At 48.1% G+C, this 14,140-nt stretch overlaps 1 protein-coding gene across 1 annotated transcript in view; it reads right to left on the bottom strand.

Annotated features, from left to right (window-relative positions):
• Nucleotides 1–14,140, bottom strand: part of TRERF1 (transcriptional regulating factor 1) — a 206,005-nt gene that overhangs the window by 7,027 nt on the left and 184,838 nt on the right. Inside the window, exons 13-15 of the mRNA XM_080664593.1 lie at nucleotides 10,597–10,685; nucleotides 7,972–8,085; nucleotides 1,243–1,446 (exon numbers count right to left, since the gene is read on the bottom strand). Of these exons, the coding sequence (XP_080520719.1) occupies nucleotides 1,243–1,446; nucleotides 7,972–8,085; nucleotides 10,597–10,685 (407 nt within the window). The remainder of the gene's footprint in view (nucleotides 1–1,242; nucleotides 1,447–7,971; nucleotides 8,086–10,596; nucleotides 10,686–14,140) is intronic.

Here is a 14,140-nt window from a genome sequence, read left to right as displayed (position 1 = left end):
TTGGGAAGCGTAAAAGATGACGTCCCATTTGGTAAAGAATTTACACCAAAACTATGAATTGAGGAAGCATCCAATTTCTAAACAAATCTACACAGAAATACTGTGAAGATGTAATGAAGTCACATCTTCATCATCCCTGAATGCAAAAGCTCCAGACAAACATAAAAAAAAAAGCCATCAATTTCTTATGTTCTCTTCAAAACTAATGTAAAATATGTGTGTGTGTGTGTGTGTGTATACTTATTTTTTCCTTTTCATTTTTTCTTAAATGTAAATCAAGTAAATTTCTGCTTTAGGATCTAAATGTTTTAAAGACTGTTGCTTTCTTCATCTCAGGGACTGCCCAGACTCACTAAGCAGCATTCAGTACTTTCTGTTCCCTAGAACGGACAAGCAAAGATAGGCGCTAACGCAGGAAGACAAGGCTTCTTGTGAAAGAAGCAACAGTCTTTTCGAGTGACGCCTCTAGAACTTGCCTGTCCAGGTGTGCCTGGCTTTAAAAAACCTGATTTGGGAAAAGCTCGATAATTCAGACCAGTGGGGGACCAGTGGGGGAGAGTCCAAAGTAAGCAACTCTTAAGAAATATCTTTTGAAATACACAGGGAGCCTTCGACCAGGCCGGTACACATTCTGTAAGGCCTTCCTCTAGTGCTCGGAGTGATCAAATGGTGAACTGGTTTTATTTTAGCTAAATGATGCTTCTAATGTGCTTAAGGTTAAGTAATTACACAGACTCCCTTTCAGTCTATTGACATGATTAATTTTGCTTAGTAAATCTGCTTTGTCTCCCCCAAAGAATACAAAGATATACTTTAGCTAAGTCTTTGTAATTATGCTGCATAAGGATAATTCTCTGTGGGCTTTCCCAGTGCAACTAAATGCGACAGGGCAGGAGCCGGAATGACAGGCCTAGAGCAGTGAGGAGGCACCAGGACGTGGAGAAGTAAGCTCTGGAGGCCAAGGCTCACTGACCAGTTCGGAACCTCACGCTTCCTGAGGGCAGGGACCTACTTCGTGTCCTCTGAGCATGTAGCTCAGGGCCTAATACAGGGCGTCCACTCCAGAAATATCTGCAGGCTGAGTGAGTCAACGGGATAAAGGACAGAAAGCCATGGCAACATGGAACTCCTTCGGCCCAACTTCTACTGCAGAAAGCCCATCCTTTCCAAAATGCATCATCTCAAAGCCAGGCCCAGCCATATGCCTGGCTCTCGATCCCGGGAGGACACACAGACACTTACAGCCCCACAGTTGGGCATTTCACAGATGAAGGAGCCTGCGGGCTGACCGAGGGCCTGCAGGGGCGGCCCCTCCGCAGAAGCCAGGACAGGGCCTGGCTGCGGCTCCGGGGACTTGGGCACTTCACTCTCCTCTTCTCTTGTGGATTTCCTATCTTCTTCCTGGTCCTCCTCCTCCTCCTCCAACTCTTCTTCTTCTTCACTTGTCTAGTGTTGAGGCAATAAAAGCAAAAAGGGGAAAGTCCCCAAATGGCATTTTTAGTGAACAGAACCCACAGGCCAGGAGAGGGTGGAGGGGCTGGATGCGGGGCTGCACCAGCTTCTCCCTGCATAAGGGACGGCTGATGGAACCCTGGGCTGGAGGTGGGAAGTACTGTCTCACGGATGCTTGGAATTCTGAGTCAAGGAAGTCCCGCCCCACTCTGGGTCCCTCCTTACTTATATAAAATATTTTAAGGCAGGGAGGAGAGATTTCTGTAGGCAGAGTTTCTCTCCCTGGTTCGAGACTGAAACCCAGGCAAGGCTGCCCCACGTGGGTCTGTCTGCCCCTCTGTGTCCCCAGAGCCGTGTGGAGGGTTTCCAAGCAACAGCAACACTGTGGGACCCTGTGGAGAGAGGCTAAAGACCTATCGGATTCGTGTTCTAGGCCTCGTAACCACCTTCCACGCAAGATGCCCGAGATGTTGATTTGACCTGGGGAAAGCACGTGACACAGGGTGTCCCAATGCGCTCCTGCTCTGATCTTGTCAGAAAAGAGAATCAGAGTGAATTACAATGACTGTAAAAAGGAGAGAACACACAAGGGGGTATTCCCTTTTATTTATCATGTGTTTTTCTTATCCTGGTCTCCGATCATGAGCTTGTAGAAATGCCTTCCAGAGGCATTCTAGGAAAAGGAAAGCATTTTCTATGAATGGTTATCCACACTACCGTGTCCCCTCCACTTCAGAATAGCAACCAGCTGCGGAATTAAGCAGAGGGCCCACGCCTTCCTCAAGGTTAACAAGAGAGTGAGTTAACAGAGCAGCTTGGAGTAGGCACCTGGGGCGGGTTGGGATGGAGAACAGGGATCTAGGAGGCCCTCATTCTGCCTCTTGTTTAACTAACGACCTTATTCTGCTCTCCATCTTCATTTGGGGGTTGGGGGGGAGGGGAGGGAGGGGAACAGATGCTCGCTCCTCCAGGCCCAGTAAGGACTGGGGATCAGAAAAAGGGAGTTCTATGTTACATCAGCTTCATTTCAGCTCCTATTTTATAGCACGTTACAAAGTGCTTTCACATTGCCGTATCACTGAATAGTCTGTAAACAGCATCCACAATTTATAAGGAGGAAAAGAAAGGCATGCCCAACCAATGGCGCATCCGTCTCTGCCCCTCCTCCTCTGTCTCCCTCTCTCTTTTTATGTTGTTTTATTTTTTTTTTTTGAATTAAATGTTTTGGGTTGACATTGGTTAATAAAATTATATAGGTTTCAAGTGTACAATTCTATGATACATCATTGTGTGTTTATCACCCAAAGTCAAACCTCCTTCCATCACCATGTTTGACACTGCCACGCCTCTTTGCACACCACGGCTTAAAGCATGTGGGCTCCAGTTTGGTTTACCCCAGGCACCGACATAACCCCGAGTGAGCCTATGATTCTTAGAACCCAGAAGCAAGAATTCCCAAGAAGAACAAAGATTTCTGAGAGCCATGGTACTCTGGGTCCCGAAACCACAGCTTCCCCTCTCCAGCTTGGGCTGGGCTTGGGAGAAAGACAATGCCAGCACATTCGGGGCATGTAGCACTCCCTCCCTGGGTCAGCAGTGTCTGTATTTAATACCACATACGCATTGTGAAAGAGTGCTAATGTGAAAGATGATGTAGTAACAAGGTGTATTTAAGAACCAGTCCCAGTTTCCAGTGAGTTAATTAGGATTAATAAGTAATAATTACATTTGCTGAAAGACTTCAGTGAATACAGATGTAGGACTAATACATTTACACAGTGACTTATGATAGAAGCTGTAGGTTTCATACCAACGTACAAACATACAGGTTGATTTCATTTAAATGGCCTCATTTCCATATGAATCCTCCATCTTCCAGTCCCTAAGACTTTCAGCTAACACCACCTTATGTCAAACTGCAAGGGTTCACTCCATTCCTTTATAGAACTGGAACTTTGTGGTCTCAAATACCAATGTATTAAGCAGCCCAAGGCCTATAGCTTGGCTTTTAAAATAAATTATATAATAATTTTAAATGACAATGGCATTATTTCGTGGTACTTACTATAATTACAATTTTCTCACAGTGCCGTTTTTTTGGCTTAAGAACTCTGAGAGGCCTGGCCAGTGTGGCTCAGTTGGTTGGGCATCTTCCCATGCACTGAGAGGTTACCAGTTTGATTCTCCGTCAGGGCACATGCCTGGGTTTTGGGCTTGACCTCTGATGGGCATGTCCAGGAGGCAACTGATGGCTCTCATATTGCTGTTTCTCTCTTTCTCTTTCTCTCCCTTCCTCTCTCTCTAAAAATCAATAAAATAGTAAAAAAAAAAAAATAAAAAACAAAAACAACTCTGAGAAGAAACATTCCAGATAGCCACAAAATTACAGATTCAATTATACTATCCTGTGATTATATATGTCTTAGGAATTAAGATAGATTTTATTTCTACTGGCAATCTATACGTGCTCACAGAATGATTTATCATTAAGCCAAATGGCTCACCAAAGTGACTAAGAGATACAAATATAGGAGAACAAAAATCCTGACACGTAGAACTTCCTATCAACAAGTTGGCTATTTTATGATGTACTGTGAAATAAAACATTTATTCATATTCCAGATTTGTAAGTTAAAATACAAATGTTCAACAACCCATATTTACTCCAAGACACAGATTTCAGTGTTACAGTCACTAATGATGATGGTGGTGACAACATACTGAATGACTGCTGAGCCAGGCATCCACACAAACATTGCTAGTTCTCAGAACAGCCTTGTACAAATCTCCCTCCCTCCCTCCCTCCCTCCCTCCCTTCCACCTTCCTTCCTTCCATTTATTTTTATATTGATTTCAGAGAGGAAGGGAGAGAGATAAAAACGTCAATGATGAGAGAGAATCATTGATCGTCTGCCTCCTGCATGCTCCCTACTAGGGACTGAGCCCGAAACCTGGGCATGTGCCCTTGATTGGAATCAATACCGGGACACTTCAGTCCGCAGGCCGACACTCTATCCAATTGAGCCAACCGGCTAGGTCAAATTTTTCTTTTTCAAACAAATGAGGAAATCAGCCAGATAACTAATTTTCCCAAGGTCTCAGGGCTAGTAAAGAAGTTGAACTGAGATTTAAAACCTGGGCTATCTGATTCCCAAACCTCCCCCTTCTTTTCCCCTCGGCCCTGCTGCAAATGTCCACAGCTCAAACACAGAAATCCTAAGCCTCTCAGAACCGCTGGGACCAGCTGCCTTTACATATCAAAGGGAAGGAGGATGTTTCCCTGGCTGGTGGGCCATGATGTAGGTACCCAAGGTGCATAGACCATGGATGAGCTTTGCCCTGGGAGCCTTGACCGCTGTCTTCCAGAATCAGTTAACTGTGTCAGCTTCCTGAATTGTGTTATCTTTTGGTCACAGTCAGACCCACAGATTTGTCTGGAGTGGAATCATGAGAATGGACAAGGCACAGGAAGGGGAGGTTAGCACACTATGCTCCCATCTCCTTAACAGAGCCCATCTTGGCCCCTTCTTCTGCCTGCGAGGGTACAAGGGCCTGTGATGGCTTCTGGCCAGAAGGCAGACTACCCTGCTGGTTCCCTAAAGAGCTGCTGTTCCTCACAAACTCTCCTGCTCTCCCCTCTCCCCACACACGTCCCTAAGCTACCTGAGTATGTTCCAAGGTGGAGAAATGGCCATCTGTTCCTTTAATAACACACTGAGGACACGTGATCAGCAGAGCTACCCCCGGTGTCTAGGCAGGCTTAGAGGACAAACAGCAGGACCCTGTCCTAGGAGAACGCCTTCTGCACCCTCCTCAGTCCTTGCCCGGTCCTGACTTTTCATCGTAAACTATCCTCAGAAGGCGGAGCCCTCACAGTGCCCCAAAGGGAGCTGTGAGCTACCACACTGGCCTTAGATCAAGGTTTTCTTGTTTTTGTGGGCCCGAGTCATCTCTGCACATACCTTTCTATTCTCCCTAAGCTCAGAGGTCACGAGGGCATGGATGCTCCTGATCCAGCTTAATAGTGGCTCCTGGTGATTAAGCCCAAGAAGGTGTGGCCCCTCAGGCACCAGCTCAACCTCTCAGAGCTCCTGAAGCTATAGGCTGGCCTGGCTTTTCTACTCACTTCATAGCTCTGTTGGCCCAGGATGGTGCCTCTGCCTTGCATGGTAACCTCTTCCTTAGCAGCACTCCTCTGCTCAGGATCACTGCTCACCCTGCCTCCCTCCAGGGAGTTTATAGAGGGATTATTACTATGCACCTCAGAAAAATGTTCATTCATTTAGCAAATATTTGTTGAGTGCCTCTATGATGCCAGACACTATCCTAGGCACTTGATAACACCCAAGCCCAAGAGACACCACTCTGCCTAAGGAAACCCTACCCTCTGGTTTGGCCCTCTTCCAAAACATGGTTCTGACAGCCCTGAACACTCCAGAGTTGGAAGGAACTTTCCAGATCATCTAAGTCCTTTGCTCCATTTTACAGCCTAGGAGCCGGGTCTGGGGTCTCCAAGGGCAGGATTCTCTGTGCTTCCTTGTTTACTGCCTATTCGACCCATTTGCAAAGCAATGCTCGGTGTGACCTGGGGCAAGCCTCTCCTCCTTTCTGGGCCTCAATCTTTTGGTGGTGGAATGGTGGAGGTGGATGAGAGAGAGATTGCCTAAGGCCATATCTAAGAACTCTGTTCTCATTTCATATTGCTTTTAAACACTCTTGTGTATGCCACATCTTCCCAGCTAGAATATATGCTCCCCTGGGGGGAAAAGAGGGCAGAAGCCATTTAACACCCCTGAGTCGCCCACTGCGCCATACATATTGCTGCTTACGCTGTGGGAACTCAACTGCTCTTGGTTGCTTGAAGCAGATGAGGCCACGTTGCTCCTTTTATTTTTAATTTTCTTCAGGGCCTGCTATCTAAGGGTGGAGGCAGGCAATGGCTCAAGGCCCCAATTTTCTCTGGCATGGGGCACCATAGGAGACCCCGGGGCACAGGCCTGCCATAAACCCAAACCCATGAATCACATTGCTTTTTCAAACATTAGGCCACCGATGAGCAAAAGCCTATCCTGCTACAAGACATCACTACTTAAACCAGTCAGACAAAAGCCCTGGTACAGGAAAACCTCTCTACAGAACACTGTCCACTTTCATCAAAAAAATGGAAGTCCCATTCTACTCCATAGATGCCTATTTTGTCTGATATTTGGGTCCAGATATGAACTTATATATGTGTGCTTATATCAGAGCTAGGTTCCACACTTAGTTAGGAACGTGGGTTTTTGAGTGAATCCACATGTTTTTACATTTCTTTAAGAGAATTTGCATTTGACTTAAGTATTACATGTGGGAATCAGGCTCAGAGAACATACTCACCAGCCATTGACCACAGCTAAGTTACTCTGTGCCTCAGTCTTCTACCTCATGGAATTGGAATGAGGATTAAACGAGCCCATATTTGTAAGTGCCTAGCAGAAAGCCTGGCACACAGCAAGTGTCTTTTTAAGAACCGACTGAGGAATCTCAGAAGGAAGGTGGGGGTAGGTGGGTGGCCGGGAGAAATTAACCGGAGAACTTACATGCATATATCCATAGCCCACGGACACAGACCATAGTGTGGCCAAAGCCTGGGAAGGGCGGGTGCGGAGTGGAGGGGGCCAATGGGAAAAAAAACAACAAAGGGGACATCTGTAATACTTTCAACAATAAAGATTAAAAAAAAAAACACATAAAAAAAGTGTCTTTTCAAGAAACCCCCCACATATGTGCTAACACTCTTACTGGGGCACTATGGGGAATGAAAGTATGATGACAAATATTCACCCCATTCATGAATTCTAACCACATTCCCTGATGGTGACAGAGGCTGGGGTTTAGTGATTTGTTGTAGACATGTACCTTTTACATACATACATGGTAGGGAATGTTTTCCACAGCAGGTGGGATTTCCCCTGGCCATGGACACAGAGAGGAGCGCTCCCCACAAAGGTGAATGTGGCAGTAATGACCAAAGCCACACGATACCAGGGGTACATGGCGATGTGAGGGCTGGAAGGTTCACTCCCTGCTAAGTAGTTTCTCAATAACCCAGCGTCCCCAGCCCTATCTGGAGGTCACGCTCCTTCTTGCTGGGCTTCTGGGAAGCCACGGCTAAGCTGAGGCACCTTCATTGTTGGGAGGCACCTCATGTTCTCTGGCCAGTGGCGTCTATGACGGGGAAGGATGAGGAAAGGGTATGCCAGGGGGTCAGGGCACCTGCTTATAAAAAACCACCCACCCAAGGCTGGGGCCAATCTGGCTTAACTCTCTGGCTCCTAACAGCCACAGGTCGAATCCAAGCTGCCTTTCCTCGGCCTCTACACCAGAAATCAGAGCCTGAATCCCCCAGGGAGTGGGCTCATCACCCCCTCACTGCGGCCACCTAGGCAGCAAAGCCAAACCAGACAGCAGCCGCTTACTAACCTGGGTGTGGGGTGGGAGCAGGGCCAGCATAAGCAGTGACTTGGCGGCTTCACTCACCATACAGTCATCCGCGAGCTCTGTGAGGCGTGTCCGGTGCTTCCGTCCCAAGCGCATGATTTTCTTCCACGTGTAGTAGTACTCCACGCACTGAGCCACTGTCTTAGACTTCACCTGCGGGGAGCCGGGGCAAGGTCAGCTCCAAGCAGCAAGCTCTGGTGAACACTTAATTTGGCAACAGGCAGCAGGCTTATGTGTTTTAATAGAAAGTGTATACAGAGGAAAATCTCCTTCTCACGCCTGTTCTCCAGCCAGCCAGCTCACTCCCCACCCCTGCAACATAGCTAGCCCCTCTTACTGACTTCTTGGATAGGATTTCAGAATTTCTTTCTTTTTTTTTTTTGTAATATATTTTTATTGATTTTAGAGAGGAAGGAAGAGGGAGGGAGAGATAGGAACATCAATGATGAGAATCATTGATTGGCGCCGCCTGCATGCCCCACACTGGAGACCCAGCCTGCAACCCAGGCATGTGTCCTGGCCGGGAATCGAACAGCGATCTCCAGGTTCATAGGTCGTTGCTCAACCACTGCGCCACGCCAGCCGGGGCAGAATTTCTTTACTATTATTGTCACTACGATTAGGGGTTCAACTCCAGAAACTACTGGCTTTGGGGGGGGGAGGGGGAAGTGCACACATCTTCCCTTCTCCAATTTCCCAGAAAAAAATTCTGCTAGAAACACGATAGAGTGGTCAAACATACATGAATAAGTTATGTTAATTGTGAAGTAGAAGCCCCAGGTCTATTTATTCCAATAGAATGCATAAATTACACATTTTTATGCGTACAGCAACAAACACAGAATGCAGTCCTGCCCCGCCATTTTCCGCACAGAAGGTGGCACATATTTTGCAACTGGATTTTTTCACAGTATAGCCTGGGGACTTTTTCCTCTCAGTCCTCAGAGAGCTCATTCCTTTTTTTAACCCATGAAGCAGCGTGCTTTTGCATTAAACGTGCTGGAATGTGTCTGGGTGTCTGACTTGCTGACCTTCAAAACCCATCTATGAAGAATGTTCCTTAGTCATGGAACAGGAACGTAAGGCAAAGCTATAATGACAAGAGCTTAGTTTTCACAGGAAACAAGCCTTGTTCTGCTCTCCCCCAGAGGGGAAAAGGTAAATGTGAGAAAAAACTCCTTTCCTTAGTCCATGTATCTCTAAGCTCAGAGTGCAGTTGGGTAATGTGGGTTTTCTGGAGGCAGGTACCGTAAAAGCTGGCGGCGCCCTTGGGGGCAGGAACAGGGCCACCGCACGGTAAGATGAGGACACCACCAGGAGTCTCGTCTCCTCAAAGCTGCCCCTTCACATCCACCTGATTCCTTGAATTTCTACACTAGAATCGCCCGCGGGTGAGGACAGTGTCCCAGGGAGCCCTGGCTTAAAAACCTGTGCTTCCTGACAAGCATGACACATGAATCTATCCTCAGTCAACAGGTGTGAAGCCTGCAAGGAAGGAGACCTAGCCCTGGCCAGTTTTGCTCAATCGTTAAAGCCCTGGTCTCTGGTTCAGTTTCCGGTCTAGGGCATGTACCTCAGTTGCAGGTTCGATTCCCAGCCCCGCTTGGGTTGCATGCGGGAGGCAACCAGTCAGTGTGTCTCTCTCACGTTGATGTTTCTCTCTCTCTATGCTTCTCTCTCTCTCTCTCTCCCCCGTCCTCTTCTCCCTTCCATGCTCTCTCTAAAGATCAATGGAAAAAATATCCTTGGGTGAGGAAAAAAAAAAAAAGGAATGAGGCCTAGGGCAGGTGGCTCAAGATCAGAGCACGGAGCTGGTGCAGAGAATGTGGTGGCCTCCAGGGCAGGGAGCGGTGAGTGATACAGATCTGGAGACCAGGCAAGCTGGACAGAAAGTCCACCTATTCAGATCTCCGTCCATCAAGGCCCTCGATTAAGGACATGTACCGGGACACCCCTGGTACCACTGGCCCAGCTTGGATCAAGGGGAGCTGTCTGTCACCTGTGACCCTGTTCTCTGTGGACCTGAACACCTTTATGAGCACGTAGTAAACATGCTCCCTCACTCAGCGATCTGCTGAACCCACTTAGAGTCATTTTAACTTCTAGCCTAAACCACCTCTGAGCCAAGTTAAGGCCGATTAGGTTTGCCATCTGCAGCATAAAGTGCTACTGTGGCTATGTGCAAGAGTTCTGTTTTGCTGTGAAGTGCTGTATATATAAAGCATTACTTTTACTATTACTGTCATGATTAGGGGCCCAACACCAGAAACTACTGGTTCTGGGGAGGGCACATATCTCTTCTCCTATTTCCCAGAAAAAAATTCTGTCAGAAACATGATAGAGTAATCAAATGTACATGAAATAAATTATGTTAATTGTGACTCAGAGGCCCCAGTTCTATTTATTCCAATAGAATGCATAAATTACACATATTTATGAAGATAAAAATAAACCCCCATCACTGTCAAAGAGTCTATGTCCTCCTTCCCCCCCACCCACGACACTGGAGCCATGCCACCCATAACTAATGCCACCCTTTCCCAGCAAGGGGTGGAAAACACCCTTGGAAGAGCATGAGGCCAGTAACCAAATCCTTCTACATCTCCCTACGTGTACAATTACCCAATTCAGTTTCAAGTGAGCAACAGTGACAAGCATGCTTACCATCTTCTGTACAAAAATAAAGTCCTTGCTGTAAGTGGCTAGTGCTTTGTTAAACAGTTTTCTTTCTAGGGAGGTCCACTTGTCCGAACCTACGACAAAACACATGCTTTGTAAGAACGGCTCACAGCTCTCCCCGCTTTGCTGTTCCAGCTTCACAGGTCTCCCCACCTTAGTGGCTGGTTTGCTTAGTTAAGTTACAGAACGAAACTGTTCAACAAATAACAGACTATCCATCAAACTCCTTTCTGAACAAAAAGCCAGTGCAGTGTAAGGGCCAGCAGCCATGACACCTGGGTTCGTCTCAGCTGTGGCCTTAACCTTAGCATATTACTGAACCTAAGACTCAGTTTTGTTACCAACAAATGGGAATAATCCTAATGGTCCCCACTTTTAGGATATTTATGAAGGTTAAAGATAATGCACAGAGTGACTAGGTTAGGAACTGGAAAACAGTGAGCGCTCAACACATTCTAGCTCCCGTTTTTATATCATTATGATGTTCACGGGTGCAAGCATTCATCCTCACAATGTGGTGGATTCAGCAACTCCACCCTCCGGAGGTTCACAGTCCAGTGGGGAGGCAAACCAGGAAGCCACTGCACATAAGGTGAGGACCGCAATGAGGAAGGTAGAAGTCAGGTGCCCATGGGGCGCCAAGGAGGAGCACACACTCAGCTCAGGGCCGGGGCACCCGAGTTGAGTTTTCAAGGACACAGAAGCAAGTAGATGGAAGGGAATTTCAGGGAGAGGAAGTGTGTGTGCAAAGCCAGGGGCAAGCAATGAGAGGATGCATTTCATTCATTCCTTCCTTCATCTACCCATCCACTCAAGAGATGCTTATTAGGTGTTTACTACATGTAAGAAGCTGTGCTGGGGGAAAAAGCTAACATTTGTAAAGTGCTTACGATGTGCCAGGTTCTGAGTACTTCACAGAAATTAGTCATTTGGTTCTACCAACAACCAATATGGGTATTACCAATACCCATCTTACAGCTGAGGAAATGGAGGTGTTCGAGGAATAAGCAGCAATCCAGTGTGGTTCAACGACAGGGCTGCAGCAGAGGGAGAGCAGATGATGCTGAGGGAGTGGGACCAGGAATTGATAGAACTGCAGACCAATGAGGAAGAGGCCTCGCGAGGCTGGTCTGGTCTTCTGCCTTGCTGGCTAAACTTGACATTCATGTCTATTTCCTCCCTAAAGGAGAAAGCAGGATATGCAGATGATTGTAGAGAACGGTGCTGGGCTCTTTGGGGCAAGACATAAGGCCTATTTCTAGGGGCTTTGCAGACAAGTCAGCCTCATTCTTCAGGTTGTTTAAAGTCTCCTATCTCTAATTCTTTGGATGGTACGTGGATAGGTTTTTGACATTCCTCTACTTCTCAAAACTGTAGTCCCCCAAACCATGTTATTTTTCCTCCCAACCAGGACAAGCCCAAGGTGTTCACTTTGCTATGGTTGACTGATGGGGCTGAAGTACAGGAAACCTGAATTGCTTCTTTGCTTGGAAGATTCAGTCAAAATTAGTGAATCCGGTGAAACCACTCTGGGCAGGCAGGGGTTGAAGATCCTGGAATACGTGACTTAGTAATGTACACTCAGATTTCTGGAATAAACATCTCTCCGTGTGGGTCCTCAGGCCAGGAGCTCTGACTCCTGACTCAGAATATGCTCTCCAGAGCTGGGCTGGTTCAACCCCCAAAGAAATCAGGCCATCAGGACTTCGTTGATCTCTTTACTTCTAGAAGGAAAGCAGTTTTCTGATTCATCCTCAGCAGAAGGAAGCATCTTCCGTAGGTTCTGGAGGCCGGGGCACCCCTGGCTGTGAGAGCCACCGCAACAGAGAGAAGAGGGCAGGTGTGTGGAGAAGCACTGCAGGAGTGGGCGTGAGCAGAGGAGGGTGGCGGGATTTGGGCCCTGGAGCAGGTCCATCACCATTCCTCAAATTCTGTCCAACATTCAGGGCCTTGGGGTCCCAGCTCCTATATGCTCCCCCCACCCAGGGGCAGAGACAGAAAGGCAGAAAGGATGAACCAACAATGTAGTGGACCAATGTAGTGGTCCCTCTCAGGTGTCCATCAAAATAGCAGTGAGAGCTCAGGGAAATGACGGTGGAAGAGGATCATGACGGGGACATGTCACAGCAGCTGAGTCCCGGGGCAAGTTTCTAAAGAGGTGGATGTGCTGCCCAGCTGTAGGTCCAGGGTCTGTGCAGCTCTGGGTTGCATCTCAGATGGGGAGCCAGGGGACATTCTGTTGATGAAAACCCCTAACTAGGTCAGTGAGGATCCTTTCCACTGTCAGCCAGACCATACGTTTCCCAAGTCTGAGTCCAGCTAAGACCTGGTGAGACAAGAGCAGGGCCACACAGCCTGCTTTGGCCAGCGCCGTCTCTCTGGTGGATACGCTCTTCCACCCCACGCCGGGCTCATCACCTGGTTACTGCCCACGCAGCTGTGTTAAGTTCCCAGGTCTGTCTGTCTCCTTGTGAGAAGCATGCCCCTTCATGTCCCCAAATGGCTTGCCAGCTGCAACCCTACATAGGTGAGGTGACTTCCTGGACCATCTGTTACGGAGGATCCTCAAGCCTCATGCCGACTCCTTGTGGTTGGAGAGCTGCTGCTCTGTGGCGGGGTCTTCAGTCTTCCCCATCTCAGAGTTCCTGGCTGGAAGTCTGCACTCTCACGCTGTCCTCTGTCACCCTCCCATTCCCAGGCTGCAGCGGTGGGGGCAGGGAGCATGCGCTCAGAGCAGACAGCTGTGAATTGACAGGTAGAGGCACCATGGTCACGGGATCCGCACCAGGCTGAGAATCCACCCCTGGGCGGTTGGACTGAATTTCCAGGTTAAAGCCTGTTACACAAATATAACACCTAAATGCGTGCTCCCCAAATAATGTCGCTGAGCTGTGATACAAAGGGGTGACTTTCATCAGGAGACCACAGGCTGTGAACCTGGTTCTGCCACTTACTCCTTCTGTGACCCCCGGCAAGTTTCCTTAACTTCTCCGAGTCTCAGTTTCCTCTCTTGTGACATGGGGATTGGGACAGGCACTCTGTGACTGACAGCATTTGGTTCTGAGTGAAATGTTTTACACCTTAACTGGCTTGTAGCTATGGGACACGTGCTGACTCCTGTGACCCTTGCATTGTGGCACTCACGAAGACAGCAGGGCTTGGCCAGTGTTCCCTGCTCTGCGTATGAATGAACAACAGCCTTCCTCCTGGCCACCCGTAACACCCAGCCTTCCACTCCCTGCCCTGGATCACCAAGGAGAAGCTCAGGCATTGCTCATCCCTGCAGTCTCTGTTCTGACAGGAGCGCTTTCCTCATTCTCTGACAAGGTTTTCTAAGCCAGCCCCTCTTGGACTGTGCATCTTGGACAAAGTCCAGGAGAAAATGCAAAAGCCAGGCAGGGGGTTGCCTCAAATCCTCCGCTGGCGTTCCTCTCAGATCCCCGCTGTCCACGCAGCAGGCACACTGTGAGTGGGCTGATAGCCCCCAGCTCTCATTTGTTCTACCTGAGATTCCTGGCTCTCAGGCTAT

The sequence above is a fragment of the Plecotus auritus genome, assembly GCF_963455305.1.
Source record: "Plecotus auritus genome assembly, chromosome: 4".
Taxonomy (NCBI): domain Eukaryota; kingdom Metazoa; phylum Chordata; class Mammalia; order Chiroptera; family Vespertilionidae; genus Plecotus; species Plecotus auritus.
This window is presented reverse-complemented; position numbering and strand designations above follow the sequence as displayed.